This window comes from Leptidea sinapis, chromosome 40 (genome assembly GCF_905404315.1).
Source record: "Leptidea sinapis chromosome 40, ilLepSina1.1, whole genome shotgun sequence".
NCBI classification, from domain to species: Eukaryota; Metazoa; Arthropoda; class Insecta; order Lepidoptera; family Pieridae; genus Leptidea; species Leptidea sinapis.
In genome coordinates this window covers 661983-684901 of record NC_066304.1, presented here as the reverse complement: position 1 = coordinate 684901, position 22919 = coordinate 661983, and the positions used below count along the sequence as shown (strand labels likewise).

Below are 22919 nucleotides of genomic sequence, written 5' to 3'. Positions count from 1 at the left end.
CCGATATATTGGCGAATTGTGCTGTACACCAATTAATTGTTAACAACTATGTTACCACGATTCATACAAATAAATCATTTCATTTCATTTCATTTCATTTCATTTCATTTCATTTCATTTCATTTCATTTCAAAAAGGGCGATTCGTTATTTAAAAGGAACGAAGAATGTAACCATCATATATAAACAATCAGGAATGGCACTAACAGGCATGGTGACGCTGACTGGGCGGCATGTACCGTTGACCGTCGTTCATATACCGGTTATATTTTTAAGTATGGTGGTGGCCTTATCAGTTATGCATCAAAGAAACAAAGAACAGTGGCTTTGTCAACAGCAGAAGCCGAATATATGCCGATGACAGAAGCAACGAAGGAAGCTTTACACTTGAAATATCTGTTGGAAGATATTGGAGTTTTTTAACAAACTGTTACGATCTATAATGATAATTTGGCTGCACAGATGTTAGCAAACAATCAAATGACTGGTAAGAGATCGAAACATATCAGCATAAAGGAACATTTTATACGGTATTGTGTCCAGAAGAAATTAGTGACCATCCGTTACAAGGACACAGAGCATATGGAGGCAGACCTTTTTACAAAGGCATTACCACAACCAAGATTGTGAAAGCTTCTAAAGATGATAGGCGTCACTCAGACCTGAAGGTCATCGTGAGGGGGAGTATCATATATGAATGAGCAGCTGATCTAGCACAGGCATCGAAACTCTGATTCGATACTAGTATCAAGTTCTAGTATCGATGAAAGAGTGGTATCGTTTCATCCCTGGGAAAAACTGACTTAAATCGCGCGGAATTTTTAAGGCAGTGCGTGGTAGTTGAAACATACTACGCGTGTTTTAATCCGTAAAAAAAAATTCTGCTCGGAAATTTACTCGGAATGCGTGCTAGGCCCGTCTGTGGCTAGGTATCAAAGAGGTCTTACTCATAGAAGAAGAAATTAGTGACTTTTGGTTACTATGACTACAAAGTAGTTATTAGTTATTACGTTGTCATGCTTATATAAGGTTGTAATTAATTTATAAAATTGTTTTCTTATATTAAATAATGGTGAATGCACTGATTTGCTCATAGTCTACTGCTGATACTCTGCTCTATCTCATATAACACTAGGCCTTATATTTTGGCTTAGCCTCAGAGCTATTAAAAGAGTGAATCAAAGAGGACGTAAATACTCGTAATAGAGTAATATTTATATTCTTTGCTTATTTAGGATTGGCTGTGATAGCTTTCAAAATTCAAGTTCAAACTTCAAATATTTGTAAATTCTGTGCGTAGCGGCTAAGTAGTAGAACTAAACACAACAATAAATAAAAATATTTTTGATAATAGTACATAAGAATAGTTTTCTTGAATATATGCAACACCTATTCGAACATATATTGTATTTAGTACACCGTACTTAAGTACTTAGAATTATAATATTGTCTTCAAATATGAAAATAAAATAATATATTCTTTATTAGAGAATTTATGCACTATAGAGATTTGCTATTATTCTGAAGATATGATGGAAATGCACGAATATTATCAGCATCAAATTTCATTAGCTAGAACAGAAATTAGGAACTTAAGGTAATGAGTAATATTTTATACATTATGTTTTGACTAGGCATTTTATTCTTCAAAAGTTTGCAATAATTGAATGGAGTTATTTACCAACTACTACTATGTTCTTTTGTAAGAAGTCTTAAAATTGCCATGAAAATTTTGTTTTATTTTTTGTCCATTACCTATATCTTTTGATGTTTTTTAGACAACGGATTTCATCTCTCAAACATGAACATATTAAGGAAATCAATCTCATTAAGACAACTTTAAATTCACTCAGATGTGGGAACTGTGCTGCAGAAGGTACACAATTATATCTTAAAATGAGTCAATAGAGAAAAGAATCAATAATGGTGATTTGTATCATTCTTTCTTCCTGATGCTCACATTAGGATTTTGCTATCTCTATTCGTGCAAAGTGTCACAAATGCTAATGCCATGCCTCTCATCTGGGAAGCTAGTAAAATTACCACCTTTTTCAATTTTCCCAAGTCACATTTTGTTTCATTATTTCAATACTCAGTGAAGGAATACATTATGAGTAAACCTTTAAAACCTTTTAACATACACCTGGTCTTATGAGGGCTTAAACCCAGAGCACATTTACACAAAATATGACATTGAGCTCTGTAATAATCTCAAAATCGTAATTTTTTTTTTATGGATAAGGAGGTCAAACGAGTTTACGTGTCACCTGATTTTAAGTGATCACAGCCACTTACATTATCTTGCAACACCAGAGGAATCACAGGAGCATTGCCAGCCTTTAAGGAAGGTGTACGCACTTTTTTTGAAGGTACCCATGTCATATCGTCCTGGAAACACAGCAGAAGGAAGTTCATTCCGCAGCTAAATTTGTAGGTCAATCAAAGTTCAGAATTGTAGGTCAAATGAACAATGATAATTTATTTGCTAACTGTAATGCTCTGATTGTAACTACTTTTTTAGATTATATTCTGTTTTGACTCAGTTTGTACAACTAATATAAAGGCAATTCATTCAGTATTTCTACTACTATGTCTATCTATCTAGCAGGGGCGTGCATATCATATAGGCAATTAGGCAGTGCCTACCTCGTTATGGACCTAAATAATTATAGCACTAGTGTTAAAGTTAATTTAGTTTTAATTTGGTTACGTTATTTTATAACTAAACTTCTATTGAACCTTCTATTAATTAAATTTTTCTAAATACCTATGGTAAGCAATCTCCAGGCTCAACTACAACTAGTTATATGCCTTCCTTGCTATAAAACCAATACACATTCTAGCTATCTAGATATCTTACACCTAGAACTGTAATTAAAGTGGAAATATGATGTGTTCTCATTAGCTTTAATTTAATGCCTAGTACGTTTCTAAAAGAAAACATCAAAAATGTATATAATAAAATTTAAATAGTCCTTTATTAGTGAACTATTTTAAAAATATATATTTTTTATATTATTGTTTTGTACATCACATCTGATTAGAATGTCGTACCACACCTTTTCACCATGACATTTATTTAGTTATTACAAATTCCTTGAAGATATGCTTCTCTGAACAGATGAAGAGATGACATTGTACAGGTTCTCTAATCTGTTATTAATAGTTACATAATTATAATGAATTACAAAATATTATCACAAAGTTTTATAAAAGTTATTTTTATGGCAGTGAAGGTATACATATTCGCGAGCTAATTTGAGCAGCTCCAAATTCGAATCTCCAATTTTGCTTGTTATTAACCTGTTTTCCATGCCCTTTATGAGTTGATAAACTTAACACAAAATGTTTGGTCGTCAAAAAAACATAAATATGAATACGATAAAACATATTGGCCTTGGGCAGGTAAAACCGGGAACACCCGGGATCAGAGGCAATGCCACAAGCTTTTGTGTCACAGTTCCTTTTATGGCAGCGAAAATTAACAAACTTAATTCTCAATGATTTGTACAGTCTGAATTGACATTGTTTCAGCTACAACAATTGTAAAAAATCAACAGCAATCCGAGAGCCAAACGGTAACACCATCAGATTGCATATCTTACTCTCCCATTGGCTACATAGAGACTTCATTTGACAACAAGAGGGCAGTGCCCCGGCAAGCAACTGTGTTATCCAAAGCTAAAGGTGTAGTTGTGATAGATCCATGTGTTTTCAATAATCCTGAGCATGCATTGTGTGGCTTGGAAGATTTTTCACATATGTGGTAAGTTTTTTATGTTTTAAGCCTTAATTTGTGCGCACATATAACTTTATAGCCTTCTAATTATGAAGAACACAGCCAAACGGCGAGCAATACATATTACCTATCACCCTTAAGTTCATCTACACTGATAAATGACCACCACAGTCCAGAAAAGTGGATTGACAAAATGATGTTGTTTATTATCCTCCATATAATACAATAAAACTGAAGAAAGAAGTGCAAAATTTACATGTCCACTGTGTACAATCCTTACACCTGTCTAAAAAGCCAGCCACACTCCTGTCACTCCTCTGATTTAGACAGAGACCATAAGAATCACTCCACACCTCGGATCTGCTAAATGATCTCATGGTGGTGATATTGAAGACTGTAGACTGTGGCAAATCCGACGGGCTCCCTGGAGATATTCACTATCTATGAGACATTTATGAATCAATTACCTGTTGCAATTTTCCGGATCTTATAGGACTCAGGGACCTTACAGCATAGAAAATATTTCCACCTTAAAGGCCGGAAACACATCTCTTGACCCCTGGTTTTGCAGATGTCAATGCAATTGCCTTACCACTTTACATTACGTAATTCTCTTGCCTGTTTGCCCCCTCTTATTTATTATATTAATACAAAAATGTGACACTCTGAAACAGAAAAAACTAATACTTATTTTGTACCTAGGTATTGTAATGCCTATGTCTATGTCTGGAGCTTTTCAAGTTCCAATAGAGTAATGAGTATCATAAGAATTTGAATCTTTCGAATATTTTGGATGTATAGAAATTTCGTCTGGAGCTTTTCAGTGTACCAAAAGAGTTGCCGATTAGAATAATTAGATTTTGAATCTTATACCAAAAAATACATAAACAGTTACATACCATCTGTCACCAAACTGTTCAATATGTATAATTGTGATAGCCAATTTGATCTTTTTAGTGGTAGTATAATAATCATAAAAAGTGTGTTCGCAAATGATTTTGTGAAATCAAAAAATGTATCATAAGTGTATCTTTATATCTGTGTATGTATAAGTGTTTCTATTCTAAATCTATAGTTATAGTTAGACTAAGCAAATTTCTTTCTAAATGTGGAAGCTTGTAATTGGCTTTTAGAATTATGTTTACTATTGTTTATATTGTAAATGTTGCTGTAAGCTCCCCAAATAAAATAAAATAAAAAAATAAAATAAAATCTAAAACAAGAGAAATATATATACAACGTGAATCATAAAGGGTATACTATGCTTTGAACCCGACATCCCTTAGGTCATCTCTAATGACTATGTGAAGTCAGAAATGAATTAGTGTTATATTTAAATACAATATTTACACTCCACAGTTTTCGCAAAAACTATGCATTCGGCAACCCTTATCAGCTGTTTTTCTGAACTCTCATTGACCTAAAACAGATGAATAACGTAGATGTGACATAATATCAGATAATAGTAAAATGCCTACTGCTCATTGCACCTGTGAGGAAAATTATAATCTCATTTTGCCATGAAGACGAAGTTACTTTTGTATGTGCATTTTCTTTAGCTGACATTGAAAATCATTCTAAATTTGTATTAACTTTAATTACCAATAAAGATAGGTAATTCTAATCCAATTATGAAACTCTGTAAAGCATGTTTTTAGGTTAAAAAGTTCGGCCTATCTGCATTTACTGATCAAATATTTACTGCTCTGTGATTGGAGAATGTTTGTGTTTGTAAAATCAAAGGGATTGCCGATTGTAAAGGAACCTACACACCGGACCATTTCTAATTGAAGATATTTTTGTTGTGTTGAAAATTAAATGAGTTCTCATTTTTGATAAGTTATTACCTAAGCACTTTAATGTAGGATTATTTGAATGATTGATGTCTCAAGGTGGCGAGCGAAATTGTAGTTCAGCACGCGTTTTTGTGTTTTTCTTAACTCTTGATCGGCATTGCATTGTAATGGGCGGGGCGTATCAATTACCATTCGCTGAATGTCCAGCTCGTCTTGTCCCTTCTTAACACAAAAAAATGTATTATCCAATAAAGGTAATTCTAATAGGCTCCTATTAAGAAATTGTTCTTCACGGATAACTTTAGTCAAAAATGGATGTCTTTGACCATTCTCGTATTAATAATAGATAGGTAGGTATTTCATTCCCGGGCCGGGCATTTGCAAAGCTCAGAGTCTAGAAATGTGAAGGCTTGCGCCTATTATGTGGGTAAATATGAACCTTGTCCAATTTAACTCCCAGAAGACTCAAGTTTGCGCGTATACCACTAATAAAACCCCATTTGTCGTATCACCGCTCTTTGACAACACTTCCTTTAAATCCTCGCCTAGTATCGGAATACTGGGTCTCGAAATCTTGAGTGATTGTCATTTCGAGGCCATCTGGAGAGCAAAGCCAAATAGGCTGTCATCTCTGGTCTGACGCACCCCGGTTTTCAAGGAGCTTTCTTATGAATGAACTTCCTTGTGCGGTGTTTCCGGGATGATACGACATGGGTACCTTCAATAAAAGCGCATACAACTTCCTTAAAGGCCGGCAACGCTCCTGTGATTCCTCTGGTGTTGCAAGAGAATGCTAGCGGCGGTGATCACTTAACACCAGGTGTTCCGTACGTTCGTTTGTCTTCCCTTTCCATAAAAAATACAAGCCACGTGTTATTTCGGCGAGTGTGCATACCCCTTAATCATAATACCAAATTCAATGGACATTTTATTTAATAATTTTTATACTTTAGTTATGTTCCGACATTCATGTTTGTTAGATCGTCGCGTTGTACTTTTGGATTGCAGTATTTTCGTATGATAATCATGGCAGATTATGGGAACAATGAATATTACGACATGATATTGTGGTTGGTGCGGTGACAAATAACAATCTGGTCGCAGCTCGCGAATTGTGCCACCGTCGGTACCGGAATAGGAGGCTTCCCTCATACGCCTGTTTCCGAAGATTGGTGCATGATTGAACCCTTCCTTTAGTGGTGTTGCTGCAAAACCTACGTACCTCCTTATAACTGTATCATGTGTGATGTACCTGGGCTGTTTTGAATGTACTAGTGATGAAATAACTAGGTATCTACTTAGGTACCTAACTACCTAAAACATAATCAACATGACGTGATGTGGTGTTTTCTGTGTATTTATTGTGAAACTCAAGGAGTGTTAAAAAGCTGCGCAGCAAGATTGGTATGTACTATTATTATCGAATACCTAATGTTTAAGTCCGTAGGTAGGTTACCTGATTTTGTTTACAAACAACGGCTCCGCCCATATTAAATGGCGGTCTCTTTAAAAGTTAGGGTTGTCTGAGAAAAGAAATTGAAAAATAATATTTTTATTTTGTAGGGACTTTTTTTAATCTTATTTATTTTATTTATTCAAATTTAAACATCACAATACTATTGCATATGACTTATATAACGTAGCATTGAAGGGATGTTATACCCTTTTTGATTCACGTTGTAGATATATGTAATAACATTTTTAATTTTTGGTATATCAATTATATTACATTTTCAGGATAATCTTCCACTTTCATTCGACTGGTAGTTCCAGTGTTCCAGCTAAGGTGTCACCTCCTAGACTCGGAGGTGACCGTAAAGGTGTATTTTCTACAAGGTCACCTCATCGGCCCTGCCCTATAGGGCTATCTTTGGTTAAGATACATAATATTGAAGGTAATCTAATTTCAATATTTTGTATACTGTTATTATGTTTTGGTTTTGTTAAAGCACAGTTTAAAGAGCAATAGTAGAGAAGTTTCACTAAGTTACTACTTTTAAAGAAATAGCTACTTTAGTACTCCACTCATGAGATTCATTTTAAATAGTATTCAGTTCATAGAGGACCAATCTGACAAAGCGTATTTTTATAAAATAAGCACTTTTAACCCTTTTGTTATTTGAAGTAGATAAACTTTGTCTTTCATGCTACATCATTTGGACAATTTTTTTAAATAGTTACAACGATGACAAACCGAGTGCGTGATAATATGGTCCGGTCCGCGGCACGCAAACTACTAAATAAATTTAATTCAAATTTTTAATTTTACTATGAGGTCGGCTACATATTGTCACGGTAGATGCAGGCATAGTATGTATTTCCCACGCGAACGACGTAGTGGGTAGCAGCTAGTCTTATATAAATCCACAGTAGCCAGTTAAATATGTGATTATAACCAGAACAAGAGCATTCAGCACCAGCGCCCGCTCGCCTCAGATGGGTGACTGAATTGTTTCCTTTACGAATAAATAGATCATTTCAGCAGGAAGACGTCTACTGGTCGACAAAGGCCTCCCTCAGAGATCGTCATGACACTACGCCTTCCGGCACGTGGTCGCCATTCGAGGACTTTACTGCCCCATAGACAATCTGTCCGTCGAGCTATGTGTCCTGCCCACGGTAACTTCAGTTTCGCAACCATTCGGGCTCTGTCGGGGACTTTGAATCTCCTACGGTACTCTTCATCTCTGAGCCGATCTCGCAGGGAAACTCCGAGCATAGTGCTCTCCATCCTCTCCATTGCCCTCTGAGTAACCATGAGATTCCTCATAAGTCCCATAGTTAGCGACCACGTCTGCGTTCCGTATGTCATTAGTGGCAACACACAGTTGTTAAAAACCTTCGTCTTCAGACACTATGGAATAAATAGACATAAGGAGTCTACTTGGTTATAATATCGATGGATGGTATTAGTAGCACGTGGTAGTGATATGCTTGTTTGTTTTCTTAATCCATATTTATTTTCTCAGGTAACAGAATATGTTTCCAAGGCGTTGACATGATAAATGGCACTCCAGTACTAGATATAAAGCCCTACATACCACAGTATGACTACCCATCGCCTAGTTACGAGCCAATGCTGTCACTGGACCGACCTCCGACAGAAGGACTTAGTGAAGCCGTGAGGGACCTGCAGATAAATAACATTCACAGGTACTGCTTGTATTATTTAGTACGTTTTTAATCCTCCGCTTTTTATTTATCTTAATATATCAAGTTGAATAAGTGTTTTAATATGACAATAAGGGACGAGATGAGTAGGAAGTTTAGCTAATGGAAATTGATACGCCCTGTTCATTACAATGCAGTGCCGCTCGGGATTCTTGATTAAACCTAAAAATTCAATTCTGAGTGGCACCACAATTACACTCGTCACCTTGAGACATAAGATTTATATGCCATTCGTCATTGGACGAATGGCATATAAGTTCACTAGCGACGGCGCCCTTCAGACCGAAACACTATAATGCTTACACATTACTGCCTCACGGCATAAAAAGGCGCCGTTGTGGTACCCATAATCTAGCCGTCATCCTGCGCAAAGAAGCCTCCCACTGGTAACTAACCTTAGAGTTAAGAAGTGAAGACTAAGCTTAGAGTGTCCCGCAAACCCTGTACGCAAAATGGATACAATTTAGTAGTATAGTTTGGAAACAGGCCCATTTCCAGGATTATATGAGTGACCATTAAATCTGTGAGTGACTATTAGGAAAACGTATTTGTTTAGAGATCTGTGGTGAGCGCTCTATATTATAATTCGGAAACGTGTTGATATGACAGTCTGGGCGGATAGTGCTTTGCATTGTTTAAGTTGTTGGTTAGACAGTGTACGTAGGTCACACTAAAAGTTTGGCGTAACTTAAAAAAACAACATGTTATAACCAAAATATTATGTTTATTGCTTTTCAAAATACTCCTTTACATTTAAAACATTGTTTCATGCGATTGAACCATTTTTTAGACCACAGATCTGAAGGCATGTTTTCTACGTGCTGATTGAACGTTATCACTGCTTCTTCGGAATTGGTAAAAGTAAAACCTCTCATCAAATCTTTGATTTTGGGGAAAAACCAGGAATCACAAGGTGCTAGGTTGGGGCTATGCGCAGGATGGATGACGAGATGTACTTTTTCGAAAATGACTTGGTTTTGTTGGCTGTGTGTGAAGAAGCGTTGTCATGATGTAGGAGAACGCGGCTTTTTGGTCGTCTTTCGCGAATTTTTTTAACACCCTGGGTAAACAAATGGTAGAATACCACTCGGCATTAACTCTCTTTTGATCTTCAAGTGGAATTGTGCAGATGGCACTCGTAGCTGAGAACAAAATGCGATCATTTTTTTACCAACGTTTCTCGCCTGCCTCACTTTTGAGGGCCTGTTCTCATTTTCATACACCCATTCATAAGATTGCTGTTTTTTTTCGAGTTCAAAACTATAAATCCACGTTTCGTCTCCTGTGACAATGTCATAAACAGCATTAGAATGTCCGTGGTCGTACTTCATTAGCATCTGTGAGCACCATTCTAGGCGAGCCCGCTTCTGCTCCGCTGTCAGTTCATGAGGGATCCAACGACAACAATGTTTCCGAATTTTCAATTCTTCGTGTAAAATTTTCTAAATTTGGCTCATACCAATGTCCAATAGTACTCGAATTTTTTCATAGGTAATCCGTTTTCTTTAATTAGCCGCTTAACAGTAGTCACATTATTTTCAGTTGAAGGCCGCCCTTCACAAAATTCGTCATGTAAAGAAACCAGACCTCTCTCAAATACAGCAAACCATCGCCTCGCGGTGCTCAAGCAAGGTGCAAGCAAACACTGCGGTTCGAACCGTTATTATTTCATTTACTTAATACTTATTTAAGTACGTCTGTGTGTCTGAACTAGAAGTTGGTACAACTTCTCATATTAACGACCGAATGTCAGTTTGCTGCCGTCAGAATACCGGTACTTTGATTTTTAAAGTGTCTGCCTGGGTATGACGTCACTAAGATGGCGGATTGCCCCTCTATCAAGGCGCGGGAATTATATATTAAATATTTTTTAATTTTCAGCGTGGACCCACAGTCATCTCACCGAATCGATATCGACGCTAGTGTGTTATCTGATTCACCATTTGACGAGGACATACCATCTATCCAAGACAATTCTACACCATCATCACACTCATCACCTGATGCCATTGATGGTATTGAACAGTCACCGGTTAGATTGGACTTTGAACGGGGAGCCCCCGATGGGCAAGAGAGATTCACTCCACCTCAGACTCAACTCAATCTCGAAGGGATTAGAGTTCCAAATTGGATAACAAATCCACCTTCTCAGACTTATGATGTTAGATTCACAGACGAAGCCATGGAAAGACTATACAGTCTAATCGGGGACCGAGCGGAGGCGTTTAAGTCCAACATTGAATCGTTGTTGTGTGAAGATCCAAGGTCGTTGTATGTGAGGACTAGGTATTCTGATCACGAGTATTGCTGCGTTTTAGAGGACTTGTCTATAAGTTGTGTGTTTGATGCTAATTCTTCTATTTGTACTATTGTAGCTGTAAGGAATGCTGATGATTTGCAGAATTAAATAAGTTTTTATTTTAAGTAAGAAACGTATGTTAGTTTATTATTTTTTTTAAATACCCATTATTTTTTGTTACTTAAAAATTACCGACTCTGCAGATGCCATAAAGTTGGGCAGTAAAAAAATATAGTGTGCAGAAATTATTTTTGTCAGTGTATTTTGAGTCCACTTTAACAGCGAAGTGAGCGAATATTTGGCGGAATGGTGTTCGATACAAGTTAGAAGCTAAGCAGTAACTTTTGTTACCATTCAATTAATTTCAGTATACCAACATTTTTGGCTCCTTTTTTAACCAAATTAATGTGAAAAAATAATGGAAGAAAAAATTATGGTGTTTGAGCAATGTAATGGAACAAAGTACACCTATACAACTAGAAGGTAATCCTAGTGTCCCAACTGAATTCTCTTTAATGCGTGCTTTAAAAACTAAAAAAATTGCGATCACCAGGAACTATTAAATTCGACTATCGGCGACTTCAAGTGAGTAACCCATCCACATTATCTGCAATGTAAAGTTATTCCAAGTTTAAAATTACTTAAATTTGGAATAATTTATTAATAAAACAGTACCTACAAGCTTATCATCGCTTATAGAGAATAGGACGCACTTTCAACGTTGAATGTTAAATTTTAAGTTAATTTTTGAAAAAAGACTTTTTTGTTTATTGTCATTCGTCATGATGACATCAGATAATGCGTCCATTCTTCGTTGTCTATGAAATACCAGTATTTGATTTCTAAATTGTTACATTGCCTGCATCGTCCCTGTAGGCAAATATGCAAAATTTTCTACATCACTTTTTATCATCACCGAAAGTGACTAGGACGCATTTTAACGTTCAATGTAAAAATGTCATTAGGAACTTAATTCTATGGTCAGAAAATAAAGGTCGCAAATTAACGTTTATAAATAAAATAAGCATTAACTAACTTAACGTATTTAACAAGGAAGATAATAGAAATTCCTGTAAAATATAAATGATTTACCGCACAACCGAATCACACCGATTATCAATTAACAAGGTTATAGATAGGTAATACCTATAATTGACTAACTCGTCTTATACCAATATTTGCTGTGTCTTTACTCTTTATATTAAATCGTCCACATGCAAAGAACTACAGCGATCGAAACTGGAAAACCGGCTAAAGGTTTTCATTTTCTTTCACCCGTCTCGCTACACAATCAAAATTTATTAAGTATGGCTCTTCCGTTACACAGCTTTTCTGATTTCTCAAAATCGTTCGTTACATGTGGACCGGTCTTTATCGGGAGCTCCTATTAAATAAGTGAATATAACGATTTTCTAAATGTGTATAATTGCCTTAATTTAGAGTTTAGGTACACGTAATCAATAGAGTTTTTAATTACTGCCTATTCTCTTCATACAAAATAATATTCTTAGAGTTACAATGAATCACATACAGTTACAATCTACCTACCTTAAGTATGATTAGTTAGGATTAGTCTTACTCTTAAGGAATATAGTTTCATATGGCTGAAAACAAAGCCATTACAAATGCACACTTAATAGAGTCTAGGTACTAGACATGCAATTTTTATTTTAACTTTAGGTTAATGTTTGAAAAAGACCATGTGTTTTCCAGAACCAAAACCGCCAATAGTATTAATTACTGTAAATTCTATATATCTAAATCTGAGGCCTGAAAAATGTATATTTTTTGGTTTATTGTCATGATTAAATATTATGACATCAGATAATGCCGTCCATTGTTCGTTGTCTATGGAAGCCCTGTATTGGATTTCTAATATTGTTCCATTTCCTGCATCGTCCCTAGGCAAATATACAACTTTTTCTACATCGTATGCTGCACCTAAATCAAAAAATAGTTTAAAATCATCAGATTTTACTTTTCCGTGAGTCCAATGAGTATGCCAAATGTGTCTTGAATTTGGAATCGACAAATTTTGTATTTCTTGGCATGGCTGACACGGTAAGTTACACGAAACTTTTACACCTTGTATTATGTTCTTAAAAGGATTGTTCAGTGTTTTAGCGGTAAGTAATTCGCTCCATTCCGAGGCGATTTCGTCTGTAACAGATCGGATTCTGAATGCATGACTGCTATCACATGGAAAATCTTCAAAAGCAAAATTGTTCTCCATTATATTTGTAAAAACTGTTCCGTCCCGTTCTATTTCATAGTAGCTAACGTTATCAGTAGATTCCCATTTCAGACTTATTGTATATGGTGTTGTTTCTTCTTTATCTACTGTAAAATTCTTTGGTATTTGATGAGTTGATGCATTTGTAATTTTTCCTAAAATATTTGATTTATTCGTATATTTATTAATGCTTATATAAGTCTCACTTGTAGTTACATCAATTTTGCCTATTTTTATTTGCAACATTTTTTGTTTGAAATCGTTGAGTTCTTTCATGTATGGATTGATGACAAAATCTTTGTTATAATAATAACACGAAATATCATTTTCATTAAATTCGTCTTCGCTATAGACCCTTGGTACTGATATATTATCTCCATTAATAGCAATTTTAACAGAATCGACGTCGTGTGATGCCATTATTTGTAAAATAGTAATTCTTTCTTTGATCATATTACTGTACGAACCGACTGTTTTTTTGATAACGATAAGCACATTACCTGTTGCATCTGAATCAGGAGAGGTGACAGATATATTTGTAGTTGCTTTATGACCTTTTTGATACTCCGATGTGATTCCATCGTCTTCATAAACACTAAATTCGCTTTTCTTATTCGGGTATATAGCAAATATCCTACAATCCCTTTTTATTTCATAAGGATTATTGTTTGGCTTAATTAAAGGTATTATCGCGCCATTTTTTATAAAAACTGGAATTTTCCAAAGTGGTGCTATAAAATTATTGAATATTTTGCCACCTTGATATTTTTCTCCAGTAAAAAGATCAATCCATAATTGATCTTCGTCTGGCAAATATATTCCATTCCTAACTGAACCTTTTTCGTTAACATTATCATTGTATATGGGAGCCACTAATATGTTCGGACCCCACATATACTGGTATTGAGAATCTATTGTGTATGAACTCGTTTCATTTGGAAATTCAAGAAACATAGCTCTTATCGGAGGGAAACCATTAATTCCCTCGTATCCTAGAGTATAATTGTATGGCAAAAACATGGACTTGAGTTTTAAATAACCTCTAATTATTCGCGAAGCATCTTCGTCATAGCTGAAAGGTGTTTTCGGCATTCGCCCCCATCCATCCATATTTAGTTGTAGTGACGTAAATGATTTCCATTGAAAATCCCGAATGTTTACCTCTATATCCCCACCACCATAAATACCATCCATATCTGAACCAACAATTGGTATACCAGATAGACCAGAGCCGATATAGGTTGGAATGTGAAAACGAATATATTCCCATTGGCCACCAGTTTGGTCTCCACTCCAAATACCAGCATGCCTTTGAGTTCCTGCCCAACCATCAACCATAATTATAAATGGTCGAGCTGCTTGAGATGAGTTTTTGGTGAAAATATTGGCAGCATTTTCAACAGCACTCAACCCGAAAGAGTATCCAGATCCAATCCAGGCGACATCACATTTAAGAGCTACAATCTTTGCGAACCCAACTTCTCGGGCTAAATCCCGATCACCTTTCCTAGGATTAACCGGATCAACTGGTTCTAACTTTGATTCGGTCCAAAGACCTACTCTTACTCCGTTTTCTTCAGCATAGTCAACAAATCTCTTTAAATTTTGTAAATCACCTTCTAAAGAATCTGTTTGGCCATAACCACAGCCATATCCATCATTAGGAATGAACCACCCAAGTGGCATATCATGTTTCTTATATCTATCAAGCATTGCTCGTGCAGAAAATTGGTAATTATTTTTTTCTCCATTCAATGATTCCAAAATTCCCACTTTATCATCCATTTCGTTAGGTTTATAACTTTTGTAATACTTTCCATCTTCGAACAAAATTGCACCACGAGTGTCATTTGTAACTTGCACCCAATAATCACGATTAAACGCATTCAGATGTGCCTCGTAATACGCGAATTCAGGCAAAAGTAACGGATTACCTGAAAGTTCATAATAATCTCTTAAAATATGTCGGGGCTTAGAGTTTATGAAGAAGTAAGCATCATAGTATTCTCCTTTGTGAATGGTTTTGACAGTATTATGGGAATGTGCTCCGAAATCGTATATACCCGGTTGCCAAGTGTTTCGGAGGATACCATAGCCATTTGTCGACCAATAAAACGGGCACGGTGACGTAACGCCACCGTCTAACCAGTTATTAGTATTCATTATATCTATTATTTGATTCTTATGCGTAAATCTGCCATTTTGCATTCCACCACCGAAGAAGTATTCTTGTGGCCTTTGTTGAAGCGTTTGAATTACTTTACACTCTGCATACGATAGTGATCTAGCCTCGACCAATACATCTTTACCGTTCCTAACGTCGTGCACTTTCATTGTTGCGTTTATCTTATCCAATAAAATATTTATTTGTTGCGTTTTAACAACGTAGTGTGTTTTCATATCATGGAGCGATGAATTCTCGAAACTATTGTAACCATAGTTATCCATATCTTTGTAGATTATCTTTGCATTGTCTTCCGGGTCCATTGGTTCTGGGTAATCTAAGAACTCGCCAGTCGGAGACATGTAATATCTAAATACGTGATCGTTCAATATAAACAACCTAGATATTTCTTTGGTTCTAAATTTGATTAAATAGTATTTGTCAAGTTTTTTCATTGATACTATGCCATGCAACGACGATTCGGCAACATCATTGTCAATGTCATTCATCATTTTTATCAAAACTGCTCCCGTATCAAACTGGAATGAAAGAAAAGCAATCATTAAAAGCGTGAAAGGATCATTGTCGGCCTTTTAGGCAAGTACAAGCAGCACTGTGCCCTTTTCAGAACACTACGGGCGGTAGAGCGAAAACAGGAAATTCTAGGAAAGTTGCTTCCGGGGTACAACATCTTCGAACAGCCTCGTCATACTGTGTTAGACGTATGAGGGCGCCTGTTCTTAAAACAAACACATGCGAAACTAAGCGAAAATTAGCCACTACACTACTACGCGCCGGTTCTCCGTGCGAGTCTTATACTAATCCAGTCGAGTCTTGCCCGCCCAGGATTTCCTTGTAAGGCGGCAGCGTGACCCACCGACATCAAATTAGCCACTTTTTACAACACCTGTGGGCCTGTGCCTACCAAAACTTCGCAAGGTATTACGTTGGGTTAGCATGAACTCCAGCTCTTTTGAAATCCACAAAGAACTTACACCGATTTTATAAACACATTGATTTTATCCTTACACCCAAAATACTCTCATAGTATTCAATAATTATAACCAACCACCTATCCTTAGGCTACGTTGTTAAAGTAATGTAAGTAAATATATTGAGAAAGGCTTTATCATGCAAAAATTTATGGCTCAATATTTAAACATTTATGTCGTCATTACGAAAACAGAGATTCGAAAAAAAGCTAGTTATTTCCTACGTACTAGTCGTAATTTTTTCCCATAAGGTTTTATTCTTTTAACAGTCTAGATTATACCATAATTTATGAAAAAAAAAATACTACAAATAGCAGCGGCCTGTACTTGCCGTAACCGCCTCGCAGATTGCTGAACCGTATTTTCGTCCTGATCTTATATCTTTAAACGAGCAATTCTTGTATATTAGATAGATTAGATTCAGATTATATATATATATATATATATATATATATATTATATAGTATATATATATATACTGAATTATTTATATATATAATCTGAATCTCGGAAACGGCTCCAACGATTTTAATGAAATTTAGTATATAGTAGTATACAGGTAGTTTCGCGGGCGAGAAATCGATCTACTTCAATTTAAAAAAAAATATTTTTATCGGTGTTTTAATGAGAAACTGCTACAATAATATTAGAATACAAAGGTAAATTTCTCCACTATATACAAGAATATACTAGCTCAGATGGGACATTGGGTTCGAACCGGAACGCAGAAGACCCGGTTTGAATCCAGATGTCCTATTAGTTTTTTTTTTGTTCAAGTTTGTACCTTCTTAAAAATCCGAGCAAGGCTAAGTCATCCAGGTATAAAATATCAATACAAAAAACCCAATAATTTGAGGACTGTCACTGTATGTACTACAGTGTAGGACATAGGATGTTTCATTACACCACCCTTCACCCCAATATTGCTTGCAAATAACTGCGGCAGAAAAAATCACCTAGTCGTCATTCTGTGCTAAAAAGACGGCCTCTTTTTGTCGATATTGTGTGCTGATGCCTGTTCCGTGGTGGGCATGGTTATAATACAATGCCAAAATAGTGTGAAAATACTGTCTTGTCATTGGTCCTGATACGGCTGCAAATTCCCAAGTAAATAGATCGGTGTGGCGGGAGTTTTCCGTTCAAACATTCCGTTCATACGAACGTAGGCAAAGCGTTAAGGCGTATAAAAATGTATCTATGAAAAACTACATAGTATAAATAATCTACAAATTATCTATCGCTAAACTAGGGATAGTTTACCTAGGTTATAGCTTTGAGGCAAATTTGACCTCCTCCAAGTGACCACGGAAAGTGTAGTAGTTAAAGGAGTGATCTCGAATCGAGGGTGTGTACCTGCACCTGTACTATGGGAGATTGTCAGACTTTGGCTCCAATGAGTTGCTTCTACGTGATGCGCCTTCAAACATACAAAAATTTCAATATATGTTTTTATGTTCTGTTGCCTGTTTCATCATCATGTGTTATTATTTTGCAAAAATAAATAAAGTAAAAATTCGGATATTCTACTATTTAATTACATTATGTATAGATGAGCTAAACGAGCCTTTTTGTATAATATTTGTAATATTATGATGAAGCTCTTAATATTGATTTAAATGAGTGTAGATGCCTTTCTTGCCACTTCTTCTCATTAAAACCCAACGTTGGTGGTAGTTAATGGTAAAATGAACCAAAATCTATAATATATGGAATCTAAAAGTATATGGAATTAAAATTGACTTTTATTGAATTGAAAAATCAGCTACAATAACATAGTGTGCTTACATCTGTAATAGGTATTAGTACCGGATTGTATAAGGAAATTGAGTTTCCTTTTTATAGAAAAATCTGCCGTAACAAACAGACCTAATATAACTAAGTGTCTCCAATATGATATCGTAGTATTTTCAAGGAAGATCTTTATAACGACGCACTATAAAGTACCTCGAAAATATTATGTTAAAATGGTGTCAATTATATGTATCATTATCATTTGTGTACCCAAATAATATGAATATTTGTTTTTATCTCGGAGTACTAATTAACCTAATTAATTATTAATGCATTTAAAAATGACCGCGACACCCCAATTTATCGAATCAATCTAGTGCTAACTAATTAGCTTGTTTGGTTGAACGAAGTATTTATTATTGTACTCTGTGGTTGAACAGGATATTACTTTCACATTGTATTGATGAATAATTTTTTAATTTATTCATTGAATAGATAAAGAAATGCAGATAAAATAAAATAATTTGTAGTTCTAATAGTATCTAACAATCAATTTTGAATTGCTCTTTCTCGTATTATTTAGTTCCATTTTGGGATTTTCCTTGGGAATATAAGTTATCAGTATAACAGTTTAATTTAGTTATCATTTATAGATTTTGCTCTACGCATATTTCTTTCATGGAAAAATTTTGTGTCCGTTAAGGACCACCTACTGGTTTTTTATATACCTATAAGTGGTATCACTATAATTTTTCGGTATTTAGAATTGTTTTTAGGTTCTGAGTTTTAGTACTTAAATTACAGGACAATATTTTCACTCATTTGATTTTAAAAATAATACAAATCGATACAATGTTATATATGGCGGCGGCACTTACGTAATTGGCTTGTGGACGGGTCCGCGAGCCATTTTTTTATACAAAGTGACGTGGGTCACTTGAGGTTAAATGATCACCGCCGCACACATTCTCTTGCAACAGCATAGGAATCACAGAAATGTTGGCGGCCTTTAAAGATAGTGTACGCGCTTTTTTTGAAGGTTCCATGTCGTATCGTCAAGCAAACACCGAACAAGGAAACTCATTCCTGTGGAGTGTCAAGCTGTGGCGTGGTTGTACGTGGAAAGTTCCTTGAAAACCGAATTGTGGATAAACGCCGCACATCCAGATGGTGGGGATAATATTTCAATTAAAGACGTGTCGTGCAAAGATGGAATTCAGGGGCAGGAATCAGGTAAACAAAATGGCCTCTCGCCGAAAGCAGGAGTGCTATCAGGCTTGGGTCAATGCGGTGGTATCTAAGGATGTGAATTCTAGCAAACTTAAAAAACACTTCAATCATGCCTCCAGGTACTTCAAAAGAGTTATTGCTGACACGAAGTCGAAGCACATTGGCAGAATTGGCGAGAGACTTGCACGCCTTCCCTCGGGAACTCGTGCGTTCTGGTCTCTCGCCAAGGCTGTCCAAGGAAACTTCTGCCAGCCAGCCATTCCGCCACTGCACAGGGATGATGACTCGCTGGCCCATGACGCGAAAGAGAAAGCTGATCTCCTGGGCTCCCTCTTCGCGTCCAACTCGACTCTGGATGACCAAGGTGCACCACCACCGCATATTCCGCGGTGCTATTCATATATGCCGGAGGTAAAAATCCGGCATGGTGCCGTGCTTAAGGCGCTTCTCACCTTGGACATTCACAAATCGAGCGGGCCCGATGGCATTCCCCCGATAGTGCTGCGGACATGTGCTCCGGAACTGGCGCCGGTCCTTACCCGTCTTTTCCGGCTCTCCTACTCATCAGGCGTAGTCCCGAAATTATGGAAGGCGGCTTTAGTGCACCCGATCCTTAAGAAAGGTGTACGCTCAGATCCGTCCAACTACCGCCCCATTGCCATTACCTAGATTTTCTCCAAAGTAATGGAGTCGATTATCAACCGCCAGCACTTGGGATACCTAGAGGGGCACCAGCTGATCAGCGACTGCCAGTACGGTTTCCGTCAGGGTCGCTCAGCTGGTGATCTTCTTGCGTACCTCACCCATAAATTGGCGCAAGCGGTTGAGTCGAAGGGAGAGGCGTTGGCGGTGAGTTTGGACATAGCGAAGGCCTTTGATCGGGTGTGGCATAAAGCGCTTATAGCGAAACTGCCATCCTATGGGCTTCCCGAGAAGTTGTGCAAATGGGTCACTAGCTTTTTGGCTGATCGGAGCATCAAGGTTGTTATCAACGGTGCATGCTTCGACTTAAAACCCATAAACTCTGGTGTACCGCAAGGCTGTGTGCTATCCCCTACGCTGTTTCTTCTGCATATCAATGATATGCTTCAAATCAGCAATATTCATTGCTATGCAGACGAAAGCACGGGGTATGCTTCCTACACCGGCCGTGCCAACATGTCCCGGGATAGCGTCGACGAGAACCGGATCAAACTTGTGTCTGAAATCGAGACTATGCTTTGCAAAATGGGGCCGACAAAATTTAGTCCAATTCAACCCCAAGAAGACACAAGTTTGTGCGTTCACCACTAAAAAGTCTCCCTTTGTCGTATCCCCTCGATTCGAGATCACTCCTCTAACTGCCACAGCCTGTATTGGCATACTTGGCGTCGATATATCGAGCGACGTTCAGTTCCGTGGTCACTTGGAAGAGAAGGCCAAACTGGCCTCTAAAAAGCTTGGTGTACTCAGTAAGGCGAGACAGTACTTCACTAAAAGCCACCGCCTGCAACTTTATAAGGCGCAAATTCGGCCTCACATGGAGTACTGTTCTCACCTCTGGGCGGGTGCTCCCCAGTACCAGCTTCTTCCTTTTGACCGCATACAACGAAGAGCGGCTCGAATCATCGACGACCAAGTCATCTCCGATCGGCTTGATTCTCTAGCATTGCGTAGAGATGTGGGTTCTCTCTGCATCTTCTACCGCATTTATCACGGGGAGTGCTCAGAGGAGCTGTTCGGGTTGATTCCAGCGGCCGAATTCCACCATCGGACATTACGTGCAAAGTACCATCCGCATCACGTAGACGTCTGGCATTCCACAACCGCGCGTTTTCTTCGAAATTTCTTGCCTCGCACAGCCACTTTGTGGAATCAACTACCGGCAGCGGTCTTCCCGAACAGATACGACTTAGGGACCTTCAAGAAAAAAGCATACTCCCACCTTAAAGGCCGGCAACGCATTTCTTGACACACCTGTTGTTGCGGATGTCCATGGGCGGTTGCCTCACCTCTCCCCATCCCGTGAGCCTCTTGCCCGTTTGCCCCCTCTCATATATAAAAAAAAAACAGCTCTTCGGAACATTCCCCCTGATAGATACGATAGAGTACACGCAAAGAAACGACGCCTCTACGCAACACCAGGTGATCTAGCTGAATAGCTAGATTAGAATAGCAGTATTCTATTCTGTGAATACAGAAGACTAAATCCTCGACAATTTAAGGTGCTCGACGCTGCTGCGTTGCACGCGGTCAAATAGTTCAAGATGATACTTGGGTGCACTAGACCAGAGATGATAGCAATACGTGGCCGTACCTGCGCTTTTAAGAGCGCTAGGATGTGGGCCGGCTTGAAGTATTGCCGTGTTCTATTTACGACGCCCAGCTTCTTCGAAGCCAATTTAGCTTTGCCTTCCAGATATTAGGCAAGACATTAAGGTAAGTTTTATCGAAGAGCGGCGATTCGACGAATGGGGTGTTTTTAGTGGTAAACGCGCAAGGCAGAGGGCCACTAAATTTCATAATGAATTTTTATTCATGTACTTTATAATTATAGCCTCTTTAAATATTTATACTTCATTTTCTTAATTTTTATTTAAATTCTCTTACATTACAGTCACGAATAAATTAATATTTAATACCTTTACATAATCAAACTAAAAAACATTAGGTACTTAGTCATTTACACATTTCAGACTAAACTTCTGTCGTAGGCCCGGTAAATTTGTGTAGAAATTAGAAACAAATGAATAATATTCAAAACGAAAGCCATGCACCTTGAAGGACTTGCTTCTAAAGCCGTAAATATAATAAAATAAAAAATGTTAAAGATATCAGATATTTATCATCCCACTGGTATTCCCGGTCACGTAGTGTTTAATTTCTCGTTGTCCTAGTCCACAGAGTACCTTTTAGTCCCGTAAACACAAAAAAGAAAACGAATAAGTAAAGTAATAACATGCTACATACCAAAAGTAACTAATAAAAGATGTTAAATAGATTTTGTGTTAGATACTCACAAAAGAACAGATCAAGCGTGATACACGTACCAAGCCCACATTGAAACTAATAATTAGTTATGAATTAATTAGAATGATTATTGGTGACGTGACGTGATAAACAAAAGTGTAAATACAAATAATTTGTAGTCTGGTGTCCTGTAGCCGTCAGCTGTCATCCAATGCGCTTCATAATTGACATGTTCAATACTTCAATTAGGTAGGATGAGTACATAAGGGACTGAGGGCAGAGTACCTACGTAAATAATATTACACGTACTAAACGAGCGCAAATACAATTGAAAAGAGATATCCATTGAAAGCATACCTACATACACTTCTTATTCAAATCAAAACTACGTTAGTAGGTACCTACATAATATTATAGACTAATTGTAAAATTAGATTAGTGTTACAGAGTACCTTTGTATATACTAGTGATAAGTGTTCTGTCATCTGTGTTCCACTGACCACTTAACAAATAACATAGGTCTTAGTTACCAGGTCATAAAATCCCAAAAAAAAATAACAATTATTGTGATAACAATATACAATTGTTTTTTTGGCGGGAACGAGTGAACGAAGGA

General features: G+C 37.0%; 2 protein-coding genes across 4 annotated transcripts in view; one reads left to right on the top strand and one right to left on the bottom strand.

Moving 5' to 3' along the window:
• The first annotated feature begins 1091 nt into the window (after window positions 1-1091).
• The window catches only part of LOC126976306 (tRNA (adenine(37)-N6)-methyltransferase), a 62576-nt gene continuing 40748 nt past the window's right edge, over window positions 1092-22919 (top strand). Inside the window, exons 1-6 of one of the 2 annotated variants that reach the window (XM_050824585.1) lie at window positions 1092-1596; window positions 1778-1875; window positions 3534-3765; window positions 7272-7429; window positions 8504-8687; window positions 10587-11129. In XM_050824585.1, the coding sequence (XP_050680542.1) occupies window positions 1529-1596; window positions 1778-1875; window positions 3534-3765; window positions 7272-7429; window positions 8504-8687; window positions 10587-11112 (1266 nt within the window). In that variant the 5' untranslated portion in view covers window positions 1092-1528 and the 3' untranslated portion in view covers window positions 11113-11129. Of the gene's footprint in view, window positions 1597-1777; window positions 1876-3533; window positions 3766-7271; window positions 7430-8503; window positions 8688-10586; window positions 11142-22919 lie in introns of those variants that run through there. The other variant, XM_050824584.1, reaches the window with a different exon arrangement.
• On the bottom strand, window positions 12026-22451 carry LOC126976302 (alpha-glucosidase 2-like). Of its 2 annotated transcripts, none has more exons than XM_050824578.1 (2): window positions 22354-22451; window positions 12026-15940 (listed from the first exon to the last, which is right to left on the bottom strand). In XM_050824578.1, exon 2 carries the CDS (start codon window positions 15911-15913, stop codon window positions 12686-12688), a length of 3228 nt encoding a protein of 1075 aa, XP_050680535.1. In that variant the 5' UTR covers window positions 15914-15940; window positions 22354-22451; the 3' UTR covers window positions 12026-12685. The 2 variants fall into 2 exon arrangements, with proteins under 2 accessions (XP_050680535.1, XP_050680536.1); XM_050824579.1 differs by lacking the exon at window positions 22354-22451 and adding an exon at window positions 17654-17995.

Bases quoted from the DNA above. Each gene is read 5' to 3' on its own strand.
- LOC126976302 (XM_050824578.1), bottom strand. From the start codon at position 15,913: ATGATGAATGACATTGACAATGATGTTGCCGAATCGTCGTTGCATGGC.